This window comes from Scatophagus argus, chromosome 8, assembly GCF_020382885.2.
Source record: "Scatophagus argus isolate fScaArg1 chromosome 8, fScaArg1.pri, whole genome shotgun sequence".
In the NCBI taxonomy this organism is placed as follows: Eukaryota; Metazoa; Chordata; class Actinopteri; family Scatophagidae; genus Scatophagus; species Scatophagus argus.
The window spans coordinates 15,525,742-15,544,828 of record NC_058500.1 but is presented as its reverse complement, the minus strand read 5'-3'; the positions used below and the strand labels follow the sequence as shown (position 1 = coordinate 15,544,828).

Here is a 19,087-nt window from a genome sequence, read left to right as displayed (position 1 = left end):
AATTGACAGATGAGTGCTCTTAAGTTTGACCAGGAAGAAAATAGAAAGGCTTAAGAGGAAAGGGGAGGAGGAGAAAAAGATGAAGAGAGCGGGGGAGGAGATGGAGAGAAAGAAGGAGAGGACGCAGGAGGTGCTTGCTTTTGTACAGTAGTTCGGTATGTCTGAGAGTGTGTATATCACTAGGTCTGCAATGTATAAAGGCAAACAGGGACACATTGATGAATGCAATGAAATCATTACTTTAATTACATGAAGTCCACTGAGCAAGTGGGCCCTGATGATGAAAGCATAGAGAAGCAGCCTGAGCCTTTTATGGATATCTGGCTCAAGACCTTATAGATATTGATTGAGCTTAGTGCATTTTCATTGTTCAGTCTTTAGTCTTTAACCTAAAGCCACACTATTAAAGTTTTTTACTTTTTCCAAAATAAATAATAAAAAAAAAAGTAAAACATCTGGGTTTTTGAATAAAATCCTTGGGAGACCATTGTAACCATATTTAACAGCTTAAACTTTGGCTAAATGTAACTTCCTAAAATAGGTCCAACCCATGAAATGCTAATGTTCATTTTTATGGTTTCTTCATTTTTACGGGTTAACCGCATGGCTCTGTGAGCATCCATTTTATTAGTGAGGCAGGGCTGTTTGGGGTTTGCTTTTGTTGAATTCAAAGCAATCTGTGCCACTGATATTTCAGAGCTCAGCTATTTAAGAGGTGTTTTATTCACATAGTGATAGAAATAACAAAATTACTTTTATTGCTATTTATTCTAAATCAATCCCATACAGCCACTTCTGAAATTTGTTACTTTTGCATATTAGAAGCTGAAATTGTAATACAAAACTCTTGTATAGTACTGTAGTAAATCAAATTGTTTGTAAGTGTCATTTACAAAGTGGAATGCACCAGATGCAACAATAATGCAGTAAGAAGTGGGACAATGGTGACATCTAGGTATGCACAGGAGAAAAGCATGGCAGTCCAGAGTGCTTAACATTCTTACATTCAGAGTGCCTCTGCAGAGAAATCCAGCAGCTCCATAATCATGTGGTTCATGTGACCATGTGGTTAATGAGTTAAAACCAGATGAAAGATTTATGGCACTGGAACCCAGCTCGGCCTCCTTTTAAAAAGCTTGAAGGACGATAAAAATTTGTTTATCTACAGTATTTTCTGCACAACATCTTCTCATTTTAATAGCACCCATCAAACATGTTTGACTGCAAAATAATTATCTACTTCTTCCCCTCTACAGAGGTTGGAGTGCATTGTCAGCTGCAGATCTGAGCCTCTGAAGGTTCAAACATGTTCAGTCTCTTGCTTGAGGGAAATGCAGAATGTATACATGCCAACACTGGAGCACAACCTGTGTGATTGAAAGGCAGCCTTTCTGACTTATACATTGCTGTCCATCCTAACAAGCCTGTCTGTACTGTTACAGGGATTGTTCTAGTCCAAACCTATTTGACAGTAATTTTTTTTGTAGATTGGACACTTCAACATGTCTAATATATAGCTTTTTTCCAAGTGGTCATGAGACAAACTTGGTGAACAAGTTGTTAGAGCTTTTATTAAAATAGCTCTGGAACCAGAAGATAGAACCAGAAGATCTGGTCCATCCAACTTCATGTATTACAATTTTAAAGTTTATTGCATTCACATGTCCTTGAACTATGACCAACTTAAATGCGATGCTGCTTATTATACCCAGTGTGAAGTGCAACACTTGTTTATTTCAGCTGAAATGCAGAATCATGACTGTCAAATCAAGAAGAAAAGATTCCTGAGTTAATGTCAAGGTTTACTCTGGGCTTCTGTTTTATGAAAGGGTCAGGGTTATCTCGGCTTCTGTTGAGAGGATTAAAATCTGTAACAGAAAATATGTAGTCAAAGCATGCATAATAGGAGCTACACCAGCACAGTTTTCTCCAGCTGTTAAATTCCATGGTGCCGTCCTTCCACTTGCATTAGTAAAAGTGACAAAGTTCAATAGATTTACTTTCTCTCTGGCCAACCATTCACCCATTCACATACACACTGTCTCTCTTCATCTTGTTTGCATGAGTGAAACAATCAGCTAAATGGATTTCTAAGATTACACCAAATGGTCGTTAACACAATCAGCCCACAGAACTAGTTACAGCAATGCGATTGCAGCCAATTGGAGCGACAACGAAATCTCATCAGCAGCTCTAGAATTGTTCGCCATGCTTGGGGGACCACCTGAGATGTGTGTTGCAATTTAATTTTGTGGGAAAATCAAATAAATGCACCGCACCTCAAAAAAAAATCCCTGACTGCACCCTTTGCCTCTTAATCGGTATTGTTCTCACACTACTTTGCCCATGGCAGCCTCAGTGCAGCAGGATGTAAATGATCATTTATTTGATTGAGAGACAGATCACTTTATATAATTAACCAGCCATTTTTATTTATTTATTTTTATTGTAAAGGTATGCTGATAGTGCGGAACAAACCTTTGTGATGGCCTTGTAGTAACCAGAGATAGAGAAAGTGAGAGGGCACATGCACATACAGAAGGGACCTATTACATTCTGTTTCCATGGTAACAGCTACTTGGTTGCTTTTCTGCCATAAGAGCCAGGTTTCCCTAGGAGATGAATCTGGCATGTGTGTCTCCGTGTGTGTATGTACGTCTATGCATGTGTGTGCGTGGAAACAGCATTTTGCCAAGGCCGTCTGTGCAACCCACAGAGTCCTTGTTGTCTGAAGGAACAAGCCCTGAAGGACTGGGTGGAAAATAGGTGTGGTCTCTACAAACGCCAGTGATGCGAAAGGCAATTGCTCCCCTTATATAGTAATACAGAGTGTAGCTCCTCCTCAACAGGGCAGAGGGTAGACTGGAAGCGCCTCTCAGACCACCAGGGAGGGTGGATTTTTATGTCCCTAATATTTTTTGACTCCTTTGTGTCATGAAGTGTGAATAAATCATGTCATTGTTTAGTAAAATAATATTCCACTTTTATTTTATGACATAACTATTCCATTGGCACAGAATCATGGAGATCCCACGATGAACAGTTTTACAAATCTTTTTTTTTTAAATCATTTTTTTGGGGATTTTGCATTCATACTGGCTGACCAGGCTGCCACTAAGCACATCTCCATTATATTGAATTATTGCACTTGGTCATCTTCTTTTTCTATTTTGCGGGACAGTGTTGTCTGTTCTTACAGCCTGCACCTTGTCGCCTGCCTGCTTGCTGTGTGTTCTTATATCTTTGTATGCATGTGTGTGTGTGTGTGTGTGTGTGTGTGTAACAGAAATTTGCCAAGGGCCAGACCCTGCTGGACATGGTGTGTGGCCATCTGAACCTGCTGGAGAGGGACTACTTTGGCCTGACTTTCCAGGACACGGACAACTCCAAGGTCAGACACACACAAACACTAACAAAAACACTTTGTTCCAGGTGTCACCACTGGGCCATGTTTTCATATAGAACCCATTACGACAGTGATCATTATTAATAATATGTGGGTGCAATTTACGTCCTATCCAATATGTCGACAATTAATTCTGTGGTTTTTTTTATACCTGCTTTAAATTGGGTGATATGTAATATGTATGTAAGAATTTTAAAGTCCCTCTCCAGTCACAAATGTGTTTTTCTTCTTTTTCTTCTTCTATATCTATGTGTACAGTCTGACACTGTAAGGCTGTGTTTACATTCATCACCGAAAAATAAAATTTAAGGGGTGAGCATGATTTTTGATGTCACTAGTCAATAGTTTGGAAGCCAATCCTGGTCCAGTATTTACCACAAGTGTGATGTGGCAACCTTAAGCCTCCAGTGCACATACACTGAGAATGGACTTTACAGTGAAGTAGGCGACATCTTGTGTCCAACAGCTAAATTTTGCGAAAAGAAAAATATTTGCATATTCATATGTTCTACAGTTTCTAATGAGAGTGAAGTAATAGGTGCCATTTTGATGTGGCAATGATTTTTTTCTCCAAAAAACATGTCAGACACACATTAGTGAATTCTTATATATACCCTAATACATGTGTAGAGAGTATCTTTAAAATATTGCAAAAGCTAAAATTATCAACAGAATGTGAAGAAATATCAGAGATGTAGATATCCATTGAGGTTAGCATGCTAACCCAGTTGCCCAGACCTGGCCGGTCTGGTAATACTGCTTTGTACCTCAAGAGGCAGTAGTTCAACAGTATAGCTCCTCAGGCCTTCCCCCATAGTTTCAGCTGGGAGATGCAGACAAGCAACAAGTTCTCTACATTTCTGCTGACCCCTGTTTGTGTGACGAGACCTAGGACAGGTGCCCAGCTGCACCTTTAATAAATTATTTGGATTTTGTCATTGATTTCAGAGCAAATGTCAATCACCCTTTCAGCCAGCTGGCCTATTTAACCAGACTATTTTCCAGGAGAGATAAAGCTCTGAGTCCTTGGTTGCCCTTTTAACCGTGCTCAAGCACTTATATCCCGAGAGTGGCATACATGGCCTTTAACCTTTCAAAATGTGATTAGAAAGTAAGGCCTTTTAAAAATGGTCCACAGTGCCCCATGAAAGCTCTAGTGACATTAAGCACAGGAGCTTGATTCAGCTGACATTTATATCCCCAATATTGATGCTTTCGGTATTTATAAAAGCCTTTGTCCATTTTCTTGTAGCACGAATATATTTGGCTTCCACTAGGGAATAGATTTAAGAAGGGAAGAGAAGAACTTAAAAGGGCTCTTGAAAATATGAATATGGATGATTTGCTGAGGCGACTGTCTCTTCCTTTCTTTGTCAGAATTGGTTGGATCCCTCCAAAGAGATTAAGAAACAAATCCGGGGTAAGTGTAGCACACACACACACACACACACACACACACACACACAGTCCAAGTAAGAGTAAAAGTACACACAAATACAGCATTTCAATGAACAAGAAGTCATTCACAAAACCAACTTTGCTGGTGGTTTCCACAGTTGGCTCCTGGATCTTCGGATTTTCCGTCAAGTTCTACCCTCCAGACCCATCTGTGCTCATTGAAGACATCACTAGGTGGGTCTGAATTCAACATCACCTGCTGACAGACCCATAAACATTGCGTAAACTTGACTCAGCATTAAATAAGGACTGAGACTGACCAGTCCAACAGCGCCCCTGATAATATATAGAGACTTAGGAGCTGAGGATCCTGTGTTCCTATAGGTACTACCTGTGCCTGCAGCTGAGGGACGACATCCTGTCCGGTCGTCTACCCTGCTCGTTTGTCACCCATGCCCTTCTGGGCTCGTACACTGTCCAAGCTGAACTTGGAGACTATGACCCCGAGGAACACGGCCCTGACTATGTCAACGACTTCCACTTTGCACCGAACCAGACACGGGAGCTGGAAGAGAGAGTGATGGAGCTGCACCATAACTATAGGTCAGGAAATATGACGGCATTAATGAAATCAATTGCCGTTAGGATATTAAGAAATACTAGTAGTTTTCAATTGTGGGAAGAATATGAAAGAAGTGAAGATTCATTTTTGGCATTTTGTGTTGTAGGGGAATGAGTCCAGCAGAGGCAGAGGTGAACTTTCTAGAAAATGCCAAGAAGCTTTCAATGTATGGGGTCGACCTGCATCATGCTAAGGTATAGAGATAAAACTTGAGTGCTCCCAGACTTTAATTAGCCAACACACTTTTGTCAGAGGTTTTCAGATGGTCTATGCCTGTGTTCACCAGGATTCAGAAGGAATTGACATAATGCTTGGTGTGAGCGCCAATGGTTTGCTCATCTACCGAGACCGCCTAAGGATCAATCGATTCGCCTGGCCAAAAATCCTCAAGATCTCCTATAAGAGAAGCAACTTCTATATCAAGATCCGCCCAGGAGAGGTAAATAAAAATTTGTCGATATCTTGTCTTTTGCATCTTGCCCGATTAAGGAGTTCACTGCCCAATTATTGCATGCACAATCCCACTAGAACAGCCTGTGACAGTCATTCTGGCCAAATACAAGGCAAGTGGAATGAAGAATCATTTGTTAAAGAGCCAACTCCACATTTCTATTTCATGGTTTCACAGTTGTTAAAATTACATCATTGTCTCTCTTGACTCGTCCCAAGCAGCATAAATAGTCATTTCATGGTTTGATAAAAGTGTTGCTTCTGTGATTTATCTGCAGCAAAGCATGCGACAACTGACGAGGAGTATTTTTCAGACATTATTTATAGCCCTTAGAGATACAGTTCTTAAAGATTAGGCTGATAGGTCATGTTTCTATTCTTCTCCTCCTCCTCTCTCACTCTATGGTGACTTTAAAGTGATTAGTCAGTCATGAGGATTTGCACTTTCATCAAGGATTTTACTTGCAAATGTTGGAACTGCTTTTATGCTCACTCTGGTTTTCAACTCTCTAAAATTATTTTGCTATTGGCCTTCAGGATATTAACAATGTCTTTTATATCCACTGTTAAACTGACATCTTCATAGTGAATACCAAGGCCAATCTATACGTACACTTTGTTCTGCAGATCCATCCTCTTAAGTCTGCTGTCACTTCAGATTTGCCTGCAGGGTCGTCATTGTGTTTTAGAGCTCTTTTATTCTGAATTGTCCCTGCAGATTTTTAGTGTGGAACAAAAGTTGGTTCTCTCTTGTGAATGGACCATTTTGATGTTTAAAGACCTGTTATATAGCTAATAACGTATTGATTTGAAAGCGTCTTTTAATGTTCACACCACTGAACATCTGATTGAGTGAGTGCATGAACGGCTAATTTGCAGGTTGGTTAGAGATGGAAAGTCCACCTGACGTGGGCAGTAGGAGACATGAGAATATATTTCGAACAGTAAACAGAAAAACAACATTGATTTTTCCATTGCTGCGGAGTAAACACAATTCACCCGGCCACCATCCTACCATCTTTCCCCACACTCACCCCCTTCACTGTCATTTTTTTTCTTCACCTCCCTTCCTCCTCCTCCTCCTCCTCCTGCACCACCTTCACTCCTTCCCCTCACTGCTCAGTATGAACAGTTTGAAAGCACCATAGGCTTTAAGCTGCCCAACCATCGGGCCTCGAAGCGACTGTGGAAGGTCTGCATTGAGCACCACACCTTCTTCAGGTAGGCATTGGTACTCACAGAATCACAAACAAACACACTTTTTCTGTCACTGCATGGGGTGTTAACACATAGCACAGTATAGCTATCCTTTAACTGACATTCTTTATACAAATGTGCTGAATCTTTTTCATCATCACACTTTTTACGGGTCCCATAGTTCTGTGTGATTTCCTTGAAACAAACTGATATGTAACTGTAAATGAATGGGAAGGTTCCTGAAGAAAAGAAGGCATTTTGCACATAATCATGGAGAGAATAAAGACGGTGATTGGCTTGTCAGCCACACTTTTAATTAGCTGTATAATTAGCTAATAACAGTGGTTAATTCTAATTAACCGCTATTATTAGCTAGAGAGCATTGTAGTCAGTGCACAGCAGGTCAGCTGACTTGCAAAAATGTGAAATGTGTCTACAAGAGACCATACAATTCAACTCTTACAGCACATAGTATAAAGTTTCCAATAATAACTTATTATTTCCCTGGTTTTAAATTAACTTCTGATAGTTTATTACAGTCAACTCAGATGAGAAGACAACTAGAAAGAGGTGTGAAACAGCTAGCCTGGCTCTGTCTGAAGGTAACATATTCTGCTTACTCGCACCCCTAAAACTGACAAATTAACACCTTATATCTAATCTGTTTGATCTCTTCGAAAAACCGAAGTGTAAAAGTGTAAAATACACATGTTGTGGTCTTTTACGGGGCCAAACTATTTCTTGGCTGGCAAGAGTAACTTCCTGCAGTCTCTGTGGGCAACCTCACAGTGATGACAAGACTTGGGGAATCAATGTAGGTGCTGGCTGAGGGATTTTGTTATCTTTGGACAGAGCCAGGCTAGCTGCACTATCTGTGCCAAGGTAAATTAACAGGCTGCTGGTAGTTCCATATGTACTGTACAGACATGTGAGCGACATTGTAATCCAGCTTATTGCCTAAAATGCTGAACCATGATATTTCTTTCATGGCCTGTCTTTCATGGAAATATCACTAAAAACCGACACCTGCCTATAAACTGAAGGTTGAAACTATACTTTGAAATAACTGTTGTTGTTCTTTGTCTTTATTTAAAGCTTTAAAAGCTTTAAAGCTTTATAAAAGCTTTGCATAATTAAGTAAAGAAATACCAACAAGGGGTGTTTGTTGTACATTTACACTAACACAACCTTCCTATAGGTTGGTTTCCCCAGAGCCGCCACCCAAAGGCTTCCTGGTGATTGGCTCCAAGTTCCGCTACAGCGGTCGGACCCAAGCCCAGACCAGACAGGCCAGTGCTTTGATTGACAGGCCTGCTCCACAGTTTGAGAGGTCTGTTAGCAAGAGGTACATGCTGCCCCGAAGCATTGATGGAGGTAAGAACCCAGACTGTTTCGCTGTCCACCCAGATGTTCACTTATATTTCTTGGATTGTGTTATGAGGCAATAATTTGACTCCAGCCCTTCACGTTTAAAAAACTGATTGACTGGATGTAGGCATAAAGGCACAGTCCTCCTCATTCATGCAGTGTAAATATTTCAGGGCTTATTGATTTTGTGTTATGGCTTTGAAGGGAGTGACCATAAAATCTCTGACATCTTGTCAGAGCCTGAGATTCTTTGGCAAAAACAAAAAGGCCGTTTGTTATTTGTGATGACGTATCAAAGCACGATCTAACTGACACACGTGACCATGTCACACACAACACTGTGCTGTAGATTATGTCATGAAATAGCGCTTGATGTTTTCCTCCACTTGCACTTCACCAGCCTCAGCTCTAGGTGACAGTATGGACCAGTTGTCCCAGCGGAGCTCCAGTGAACGCACGCAGTTCATGTCCAGAGAAGACCTCGATCAAGAGGGAAGCCTGGACCTGGATCATGAACACTACCAATATCAGGACCAGGATCAGTCCACAGATCAGGAACTCGAGCAGCATGAACTTCAGGACCAAGATCAGGTTCAGAAGCATACTCAGGGTGCCAGCATCTCAACGGCCACCAAGACTTTGGAGCTTAAGGTACAAAATGCATGGATACCATTCAAATGCACAAAAACCTGCCTTCATTGCATCAGGAATGGACAAATGTTCAACATTTCAGTGTGTACAGTGAGAACGAATTACAACTATTGAGCCACAACCAGTCAAATACCAATATAAATACAATCAGCACTCGTGTGATAAATTAAGTATTTATTTTTAAGTGTGAGAGTAAATCTCTTTTGAGAAAAGTACAACAAAACACACAAAAGCAGTTCTGTTGGCTCATTTGAAAAGTACACAGCCGTTGCTGCATTCCAAGTCAGAAAAGTAGTTCATGAAGTTCTGACTTCGAGTCCTCATCCTTCTGTCTCGCATTCATTTTCATTTAAGACTGTAATCACAATCCTTCCTTTTTTTCTATTTAGCCTATTTTTCCTTTTTTCTGCTCTCCCCCTTAAAACTTATGGTATGAATCCTCCGTTCTTTCCGTTTCATAAACTACCTTCCGAAATCTAACTTGACCTTTTTGCTGCAGATATTATTGTTTTTTTAACCCAGCATCCGGCCTCTAACAGCCGTTCTTTTCTCCCTGTTGTGATGTTAACACACTTTGCTAACCTCAGCTCTCCTCTCTCTGACCTCTCTATCATCCACATCGCCCTCTCCTGCAGGGTGAGGAGGCAGGCTCACCATCAGACTCAAAACCAGAGGTATTTTGGCTTTGGACCTTTGTATCTCTGTGTGGTTTTGGTTGTTGTCGGTCATGCATCTGTACAACACAACCTATCCTTTTTTTTTATATAATTGTTTGTCTCTAGAGGGAATGTTTTCATGTGATGATTTCCAGGATTCCTCTCAGTATAATCTATGGAAACTGCATGAATGTGCAGATGAATAGACAAGAAATATCTAATATACATTTCTTTCTCTGTGGTTGATTTTTTTTTGTCTTCCTCCTGGAAAAAAGTTTCTCTGGAAATTCATATTAGATTTTCTTCATAGGCATTTAGCTCTTATCTTATCAGAGTCCATCTCTAGGGGAAAAAAGCGTGCCAGCCTTTTTTCGGTTGTCTGCACATGTTCACACTGGTGCATCTTTACCAGTGTCCCTGTGTAAAATCAGAGGGTTTGATTTGTTTTTAGCCGGATAAATAGATGGCCCTTAAGCACTGTTGGTGAGTCTCTGATGAGTGGTTCCCTAGTTTACAAATCTCCTGCTTCAGCTGAGATGCATAAAAAATCTTAGTACTTTAATTAATTAGTAGTTATGTTTGAGTTATTTTAAGAACAGGCTTTCTACACACTGTTATTTGTTTTTGTTTTATCTTTTATTTGTATGGTAAGGGTGATTCCAGTGCAAATCGTCTCATATTATTTATGTGCGGGTATGTGTGGTTTTGTTACTGTGCTGCAGGACATATTGGCCCTGAGTTAGTTAATGTGGTTTGTTCATTTGTGGTTTTGCCTTCTCACCAAGTCTTTAGATGGAGAAGTATGGGACTCATCCCCCTCTCCAAGCACTTACGTTCGGTCAATACATGACTGCATTAATTACCAATTGGCTGACACCGATATGGATTGCCCCCGTCTTCTTGGCAGAACATTAAATGGCTTAACAGTTCTCGTCAAAAGCCCCAATGGTGTCAAGTGTTTCTGTTTGTCTGTCCGTCTGGCTGCCTGCCTTTTTGACTCACCTGCAGCATTTTATTTCTTTGTCTCTGCACACATCTGTTCTCCTCCTTCCAATCCACAACCCACTGCTTTGCTCAAAACCCTTCACTTCATCTCACCTGCCCCACCTCGGGCTCCCTCATCTATTGGACAAGGATCAGGCCACCCCTCGGCCCAAACAGGAGGTACCACTTGTCCTCTCTTTTTGGCATGCGCAGTGTGTTAACCTCTTCAGGTGTGCTATGTTTTCTTATTCAAACCTCTGCCTGTCACTTACAGAGGAAGAACATAATAACAAGCAATAACAGAGTTCTTGTTCAAATATTTTTGGTATATTTGCTTGTGTTTCTTAAACACGGTATTACATTGCATGTCTGTTTGATATTTTATGAATATTATTCTCAGGTAAATTCAGTTTTTATCTCGACCTTTGACAGTACGTAAGTGCAAACATCAGTGATTTTGCGGCTTTTATTCCGCCTTTCAAAGGTTCTTAGGTGCTCATTAAGACTGAATGCAAATGACCATTTGTCATATTTAAGATGTGCTACAACAGGAAAGTAATTTTGGAATAGACTATGTTAAATAGAGTCTGTCCCTGAACTGAGTACACTATAAGGAGGCCTATATCTGTTGCTGATCATCATTAATACCTTTATGGTCCAGCGGTTAATTTATCAGCATCAGCAGTAACAAAATAGAGAACAGACAATCCTGCACCACACCATCACAGTAGAGTTGGACAAATAATTTTAAGATGAAAACCCTCCAGGTTTTAATTCATGTTAAACTGAGTCCCTGCTGTGCCCTTCACTGTGTAAGCAGCAGTTCTTGGATAAGCCAGAAGATGTTCTACAAAAGCATCAGGCCAGCATCAATGAGCTGAAGAGAGCTTTGAGGCAACCTAACAGCAAGATGGGCCAGAGGGAGAAACGCCTCTCGTCAGCTACTCCTCCTGGAGGAACTCCTGAGCGGAAACCAGTAAGAACATCAGGCTACTGCCAGAGTTACTTACTATACTACAATTATACTGCTACAACACAGTTTTCTTTATGTTACGATTTTCTGAAATATTGTTCTGGTAACCCTTTCCCATCCTGTCTCCTCATTCTGTAAAACTGTTGGTTTTATCAAGCCCAAAACACAGAAAATGAGAAAAACAAAAACAACCCCAACCTGATATGCATTGAAGTTTGCACAGTCGTAGGTCTTGCAGTTAATTGCAGTTTTTTTTTTCCACATAAGTGGGGTAACAGTGATATCACAAATGGAGGCGCAGTGTATCTGGCTAGGCTAATGCAAATGTCTACTCTATGTCAACATAGGCAACCAGTGATGCCAGATTGATTGACAAGCAGGATGCTTATGAAGGAGGGCTGGATACTTACTCTAAAATGGAAAAGAGTAAGACCTCTTCTGTGGGTAGAGACACATTCGTTGTGACACCTTGGACTGAAACAAATATGAACAATTGTCAAACACCCAGGGACTCTTTGAAAACTAGACCTGGAACATCACTGAAACAGGCGACAGACCTGAACGCTATGGATGAAAGAGTAGCGACTAACGGGCATCATGATTCTGTATTAGCAAGAAATTTTGTTCAAGAAAACGGATATGGATCTCCACCTGACAAACAGAGGGATGCAATGATCACCAGAGATATGAGGCATTGTCATCGAGAGAGACCAAAGGCGTCTGAAGCTCCGTTGGCTATGGATTCTCTCCCAAAGGGCAACGGGTCTGGAATTGAGAGTGACACCAGGCATTGTGACACTTGGAAAATAAAAGACCCAAAGCCCATGGGAGCAAAAGATTGCAACAAAACAGGGAACTCACACTCCGAAGTCACAAAAATAGTCCCTCTCAAGCCACAGAGATCAAAGAAGTCTTTGAATAAAGAGAACAAAGGTGCTGTAAACCCTCAAACTCAAAGCCAGTCTGATGGAGACATCTTTGTTGTGACTGAGGATGTACATGTGACAAAATCAAAGGACAGATCCTGTGAGGCAGGATTTAAAGATGATGGTAATACTGTACTGCAATCTGCAACAGATGTTGTCAAGGAAAACACAGAGGCCACCAAATACCACAGCGAGGGTACAATGTCATATCAGCAGCAAACTGTACTACATCAGCAGATTAAGAAGGAGTTGTTTGGACAACAGGAGCTCAGAGAGTGCAGAGGTACAGGACAAAGTCAGTGGACAAGAGGAGGCATGCTACATGACGATCATTTTCAAAACAGCTCAGAGTTTAAAGAGAATGTGTTCTCTAGCTCCAAATTTCCCATAGTTCCCCCTCGAACTCTTCCTCTGAAAACGCAGTGGTCCCGAGACAGGCAGACCAACATGGATAACAGCCACATCCACTACAGGACAGCCGGCCAAGAAGCAGCCAAGAGGAAGCAAGCGGTAAACCATCTGCCCCCTAACCTGTTTGTCCATCATCGGAAAATTAAACATTGCATGAGCTTCAGACGATGTCGTGCAAATCTTGTTTTTACCATCAAAAAAAAAAAAAAAACAGACAAACAAAAGTCACACTCACATTCTTCAGAACTCATGTGGCTGTGTATGAGAAAGCAAAAGTTCACGTCCCTCCGCATCGCATCATTGGCCCGGAGAGCTTTTTGCTTTCTGTTATTCCCCTTCGCAAAGCTTGACATCTGCTTGGCCATTTCAGAACGCTTCGGGCCTTTAAGCAAAGTTCACAATGCTTAAGCTTCAGGCGTCCCTTTTATCCCACCTTAACAACTGGTCTCTCCTTCCAACATCCTCACAGGATAAAGGTGGCTGCTGTTGCAAGGAGCGCAAGACCTTTCCACCATTTTATTTTAATTAAAACCTCTTTTTACACATGATTTAAATACTTTTTGTGAATGGCTGAGAAGGGAGGGCATTTGAACCGAATGTTCTGCCTTGGCACCTCTGTAGCAACAGCAGAAAATGGAAAAAGACGATTAGATGTAATCACAGGCTGCAGAGCTGCCAACCCTCTTCAGGGCTTAGGCATTCATATGCTGCATTTACAAATATGAAAACCTCTTTCCTGAAAGGGATTTTGAAAAATCTAACCTTTCAGTGCATGGCATTACCATTGCACTAGCAGTCATTTTTAATGATACCAACCTGTGAAATATACCTTATGCGCATGCCTCTTACAGTAACCTTAAGTTTCAAAGACACTTGAGAATTCTCATATGTGTGTTTACTGTGCAAGTTTCTGTTCACCATCCAGTACCAAAGAAATAAGTATAAAAGCTGTAAGTAGAGAACTTTGCTAACGCAGTCTTTCTAAATTTGACAAATTCTGTTTAACTCTCAGCCATGCGTTGTGCTGCAGACAGAACATCAGGGATACACAGTGACAGAAAAAAACCCAACTCTTTGTCCGTTTCTGCTCTCTCCTTTCTGATAAAATTTATACTGATGTTTGCTACAGTGTAGACGGGTTATCATGGTTTGTGGTTGATATAATTTCTGTGATTTGTCACATGCTCTTTTTGTCTCACATCAGTGTTTGCCTGCTGTTTGTTTTTCTTCCACAGGAGACACCTCCCACACCTGCTATTCACGAGGAGCCCCTCAACGAAGCTTCAGTGAGTCATCACTCAGCTCCTCCAGTCTCTTCATTTTTCTGTCTTTTTAGCTGCTCATTTGGAAATGATTAAACAAACTGCACATAGTTTATGTATAAAGTGGAGAAATTATTTTTTCATTATGCTTTTATAAGGCACAGGCTGCAAATTAATGTCTAACCGATGAGGTAACCCTGCCAGCAAATTTCAAAATACATGATATTAAACTGCTAACATTACACAATAAATACATCTGATTTTATAATGTTCTGATGATGTCTACGCTTTTGTTGATGTCCGTAATTAATGTAAATGAGCCCTACTTTCGACAGACACAAAAAAGCCTTTGTTTTTTCTGTATATCACACTCTTTGATTATCTAAGTCAACAAATTGAGTTTAAATCATCTGAAATTCTAAGTGTTAAATTGTATTAAATGTTCTACTATCTTTCCTGCAGCGGGAACCATGGGAGAAACGTCTGGGCTCCGTCTCAGAGGACGACCAGGACCATGAGATCCTGTACCTTAAGGAAACCCATCTGGGCATTGAGCGCAAATGTTCAAGCATCACAGTCAGCTCTACATCCAGCTTGGAGGCTGAAGTGGATTTCACCGTCCTCACTGACCTGCACACAGGCATGGAGGAGTTCTCCAGGGGCATGTCAGAGCTGGGAGACAGGGATCTGTCACCTGATGGTGGTCTGTGCTTTGGCATTGACTTGCTCCAGCAGCAGCAAGGCCCCCCTGAACCTCCTCCTCCATTAGTGTCAGCTCCTCTGTCCAGAGGAGCCAGCAGCAGCCCTCCAGCCAAACATATCCAGACCGAAGACGTCCGACCTGAGATCAAACGGCCCGACGTGCAGGTACTGTAGACCAAAGTTTTCATGTGAAGCACTTAGAGGCTTTAGTTTGAAGCGTGTTAGAAGAACAATCCCCTTTTTAGCTACCTAAGAACATGCATATACCTAAATCTCCACGTGTTTTAACTAGAGGCACAAAGGAAATAAATAAAAGAATGCTGACAAGTGTTTTTCCAAAACAACGAAAAGCTGCACTGCTGCATTTCCCACCCTCATTACCACATATGCCCTTCTGAGTGTTACCCAAGCTTCCAACAAAGCGTGCTGACAGGCCACCAAAGCGAGCTGTTGATGAGTTTTGTTTACGAGCTCTAGTTTGCCTGTGCAGTTGTTGGTCAGCGTGAATGTGAGTGAACTGTGAATTGTAGTGTGATCGCATTCAAAATGTTTGTTGTGATTTCGGTGTGTTTTTCTGTGTTCTTAGTTGAAATTGCACAAAAGCTGCACAATGTAAAGGCCACACTAAGTGTCTGTAATCAAACATGCTGACTGGAATGTGTTTAATGCTCTTTATCAAGCAGTGCTGAGGGGCAATGACAACCCTTCATCTCTTTTTCTTCCTGTTTTACTTTCCTCTTTTATATTATTTCTAACGTATCTCACTTAAGCACTCAGCTCAAAACATTTCCCATGTCGTCATTCTTGCGGACAAAGCGCTTCAACTAGATCAGTCATCTGTATGCTCTGTGCGTCTTCCCACTGAATTCGTGTAAAAGGAAATAGACCATCAGCCTCATCTGGTGTCTGTGTAAAAAGTAAAACTTGTGTTTTCTTTTCCCCCCTTCACTTAAGCCTGTAGTCCCCAAAAAACCAAAGAGGTCAGTGCCGGTGTCGTCGTCGGTGGACAGAGAGCAGTCGCACAGAGAGGCCAGTCGTGTCCCTGCCATCGCACCACTGAGCAGGGAGGCCAGTGATGTCATGCCCACGCCAACAGTGAGGAAGACGGACGTCAGGACGGAGACCCAGCCCAACGGGTCAGAGGTTACCACCACCATTGTGGAGTTCACAGATCAGGTTAATTGCACATTTTAGTGAGAAATATTGTAGCAGACAGTTTCATTAACTTGTAAAACATAGAGTCATGTGCATGCAAGTCACAAAATTGAATTTATCTGTTTCAGGATCACGGTATCACAGGCTTAAGTGAGGTTTCATACTCTACGAGACAGAACAAATCTCCTGTGAGTACAAATGCCTAGAAAGACCTGTCCAATTTTAACTCAACCTGCAGCACACTCCTTCCAGCTCCCTAGGGTTTAGACCTACTTACAAAGACCAAAGACATGAATTTATGAATATGTGTCTGACTGATATTTAAAAAATTTAAGCTTGTTTTGTTTTACCGTCCGTCTGCACATTTACAGTGTTTGCTCTCTTCAGGTTCACGTGAGCAGTCTTGGAAGAGAGGCATCGGCTTCACCCATCCTTGTCACTGAAAACGTTACCTCGGCAACCACTCATGTCACCAAGGTACAGAGGCCCGAGTAGAACTTACAACACAGCTAACGATTTGATGTTTAATATGATAAAGTGTGTTCTGCAACATGAGGAGGTGCAGCTCATCTCTTCTCTCTGAATAGAGTTAAACACGTACTCAACTTCCGAAGGCTATTAAAAGAAAAGCCATTATGTGTTTCAGACAGTGAAAGGAGGATATTCAGAGACCAGGATCGAGAAGAGGATCATAATCACAGGAGACGACGATGTGGACCAGGAGCAGGTGAGCTGAAATGAACAAATGAACTGAGGATGACTGCATCAAAAGCATGCTATTTGCTGGTTGTACTGGTTTGGAAATTTGTTGGATCTCTGGCAGTTATTCATTGTTAGACTATCTATCTAGATAGATAGATATTAAGTTTACAATAATATATGATAAAAAAAACAGCAGAGATGAAATGTTCAGTAATATTCCTTATTTGAATAATTTGTGATAAAGTAGATAAAAACTGATTTCCTCAGTCTTTCCTGAACTTAAATTGTATTGGATTTCCATTCTATGTAACTGTGGAATAAGAACTTAAACTTCAACGCAGAAATCAGGAAAGTTAAACATTAGCTCATTTTTTCCCTTTGCAGGCTCTGGCTATTGCAATACAGGAAGCCAAACAGCAGCATCCCGACATGCAGGTGACCAAGGCAGTTGTTGTCAGGGAAACAGAATCGACCACTGAGGATCGACACGGTGCATCAGAGGTACAGGGTGTCATCCTGACTCCAAACAATAATATCTGACCAAGATTTAGCCTCACAACCTCCCTTTTGAGGTTGAGGGATTTAAAAGTTGTCCATCTCTTCTTTCTTACCTGCAGTCTTGATTTCCTGAGACGAGAGTGCCCCCCTTTGGACCGCAAGTGTCAGTACCTGAAATTGCCCCCCACCATCCTGCACAGACTACTGCCAGTGGCACTAAAAAGGAGCTTCATGTACACATTCACGCACACACAAAGCTGAAACAAGACTCCTTTTGAATTTTTTTTTATTTTCATCCAAACATTCATGTCCAGCAAGTACTTCGTCAGACATGCAGCAAAAAAGACAAAAAAAAAAAGAGTAAACCTCATTCATGGTCCTTGATCGGTCATCAATATGCCACCAGAAATCCAAACTTTGAGAACAATTAAAGAGATTATCCAACTAAGCTCCCTCAGGGCATCTTTAGCCAAACCACTTGCTTAAGTATTCCTCAAAGGTCAAAAAGAATTAGTGCACAAGAAGTTTTTTTTTTTTTTTTTTTTTTTTTTTTAGATAATCACTGCACTCATTTACACTGTGGAATAATCCAGGGCCATGTGCCATGCTGGTGCCCATCTCATGCAAACACTTTCATTTGGAAAATAGGGATCTGAGAAAATGAAAATGCTCATGCACATAGTCTTCTGCTGTACTGAATAACAAGAAAAGCTGAGAAAAGGCCCTGTGTGTGCTCATGCTTTGTTAATAGAATTACATGTAGGTTCAGTACTGTTAAAGCATCCAGTAAAGCAGGGTTTAGTGAGCGCAGAGCAAATCCTACTTCCTGTTTTCACTCTTGCACAATGAACAGATGAGCTTCATCGCTATCCCAGATGACACTGACTAATGAGGATGCATCATGTAGGTCCTTCGGAGGACCAAAGTTGGAGCAATGTGGATCACGATACTTCCCTCTCTCCGTCTCTACCTTAAAGATTTTACATCTGTAAAGTGTATTTTACCACGATGTGCGTGTATGAAAGATTTCAGTTGCTGCATCATGGTGGACTTTGAGTGGACTTTTTGAGAAATTCTGTGTATGCGTGTGGACATTAGGTGCTGTTATTACACACAGTATACCTGTTGTATTTATTCAAATGGTCGCGGTGTACTTTCTGAGCATGCTGATGTTTCAGAATGAGCCCAGTTTCTCTCCTTTCCCAGCCTTTGGGATATGCTTTCAGAATTCAGCCAGATAGAATACCACTTTGAGTAGTAAGTACATAGAGTAGCCTCCCACCCTTGTTCAGGTTACAGAACTGGCTGCTGCTTCAGTAAAACTAGTATTTGAGATAATGTTTGCATGAGAATTTCTTGCATTGTTGAATTGTAATTGATTAAGATGGATATTAACTCATAAGAAGGATAGATGTGGATACCCAGGATCATTAAGGAAAACAGTGAAAAATCATAAAGATGTGAAGGCCGAATTATTTTAAACTATTGTGTCTCATATCTGAGCTCTGAAACGTAGAAAAGGAAATTAAACTTCCTGTCAGGAAATGAAGAGTATTCATCAGAAGAAGTAGAAAATATAAAGCACATTATTCATTTGTTAATTAATCCATTAATTAATTTAATTTTTTAATCATAATTGATTTTTGTTTAAATAGTTAATTTACCTGTAAAAAACAAAACAAAACAAACAAACAAAAAAAAAACATGAAGTGGGAGTGTCACGCCT

The 19,087-nt window shown here is 40.9% G+C and overlaps 1 protein-coding gene across 1 annotated transcript in view; it reads left to right on the top strand.

Moving 5' to 3' along the window:
* The window catches only part of si:dkey-178k16.1 (band 4.1-like protein 1), a 33,634-nt gene extending 15,731 nt beyond the window's left edge, over positions 1-17,903 (top strand). The window contains exons 4-24 of the mRNA XM_046397287.1: positions 3,287-3,391; positions 4,784-4,826; positions 4,963-5,038; positions 5,189-5,407; positions 5,533-5,620; positions 5,713-5,865; positions 7,000-7,097; positions 8,272-8,447; positions 8,842-9,092; positions 9,728-9,766; positions 10,883-10,912; positions 11,553-11,708; positions 12,053-13,141; positions 14,278-14,328; positions 14,767-15,171; positions 15,961-16,182; positions 16,290-16,349; positions 16,549-16,638; positions 16,808-16,888; positions 17,248-17,364; positions 17,481-17,903. Coding sequence (XP_046253243.1) covers positions 3,287-3,391; positions 4,784-4,826; positions 4,963-5,038; positions 5,189-5,407; positions 5,533-5,620; positions 5,713-5,865; positions 7,000-7,097; positions 8,272-8,447; positions 8,842-9,092; positions 9,728-9,766; positions 10,883-10,912; positions 11,553-11,708; positions 12,053-13,141; positions 14,278-14,328; positions 14,767-15,171; positions 15,961-16,182; positions 16,290-16,349; positions 16,549-16,638; positions 16,808-16,888; positions 17,248-17,364; positions 17,481-17,486 — 3,555 coding nt within the window. The 3' untranslated portion in view covers positions 17,487-17,903. The remainder of the gene's footprint in view (positions 1-3,286; positions 3,392-4,783; positions 4,827-4,962; positions 5,039-5,188; positions 5,408-5,532; positions 5,621-5,712; positions 5,866-6,999; positions 7,098-8,271; positions 8,448-8,841; positions 9,093-9,727; positions 9,767-10,882; positions 10,913-11,552; positions 11,709-12,052; positions 13,142-14,277; positions 14,329-14,766; positions 15,172-15,960; positions 16,183-16,289; positions 16,350-16,548; positions 16,639-16,807; positions 16,889-17,247; positions 17,365-17,480) is intronic.
* Positions 17,904-19,087: the final 1,184 nt, after the last annotated feature.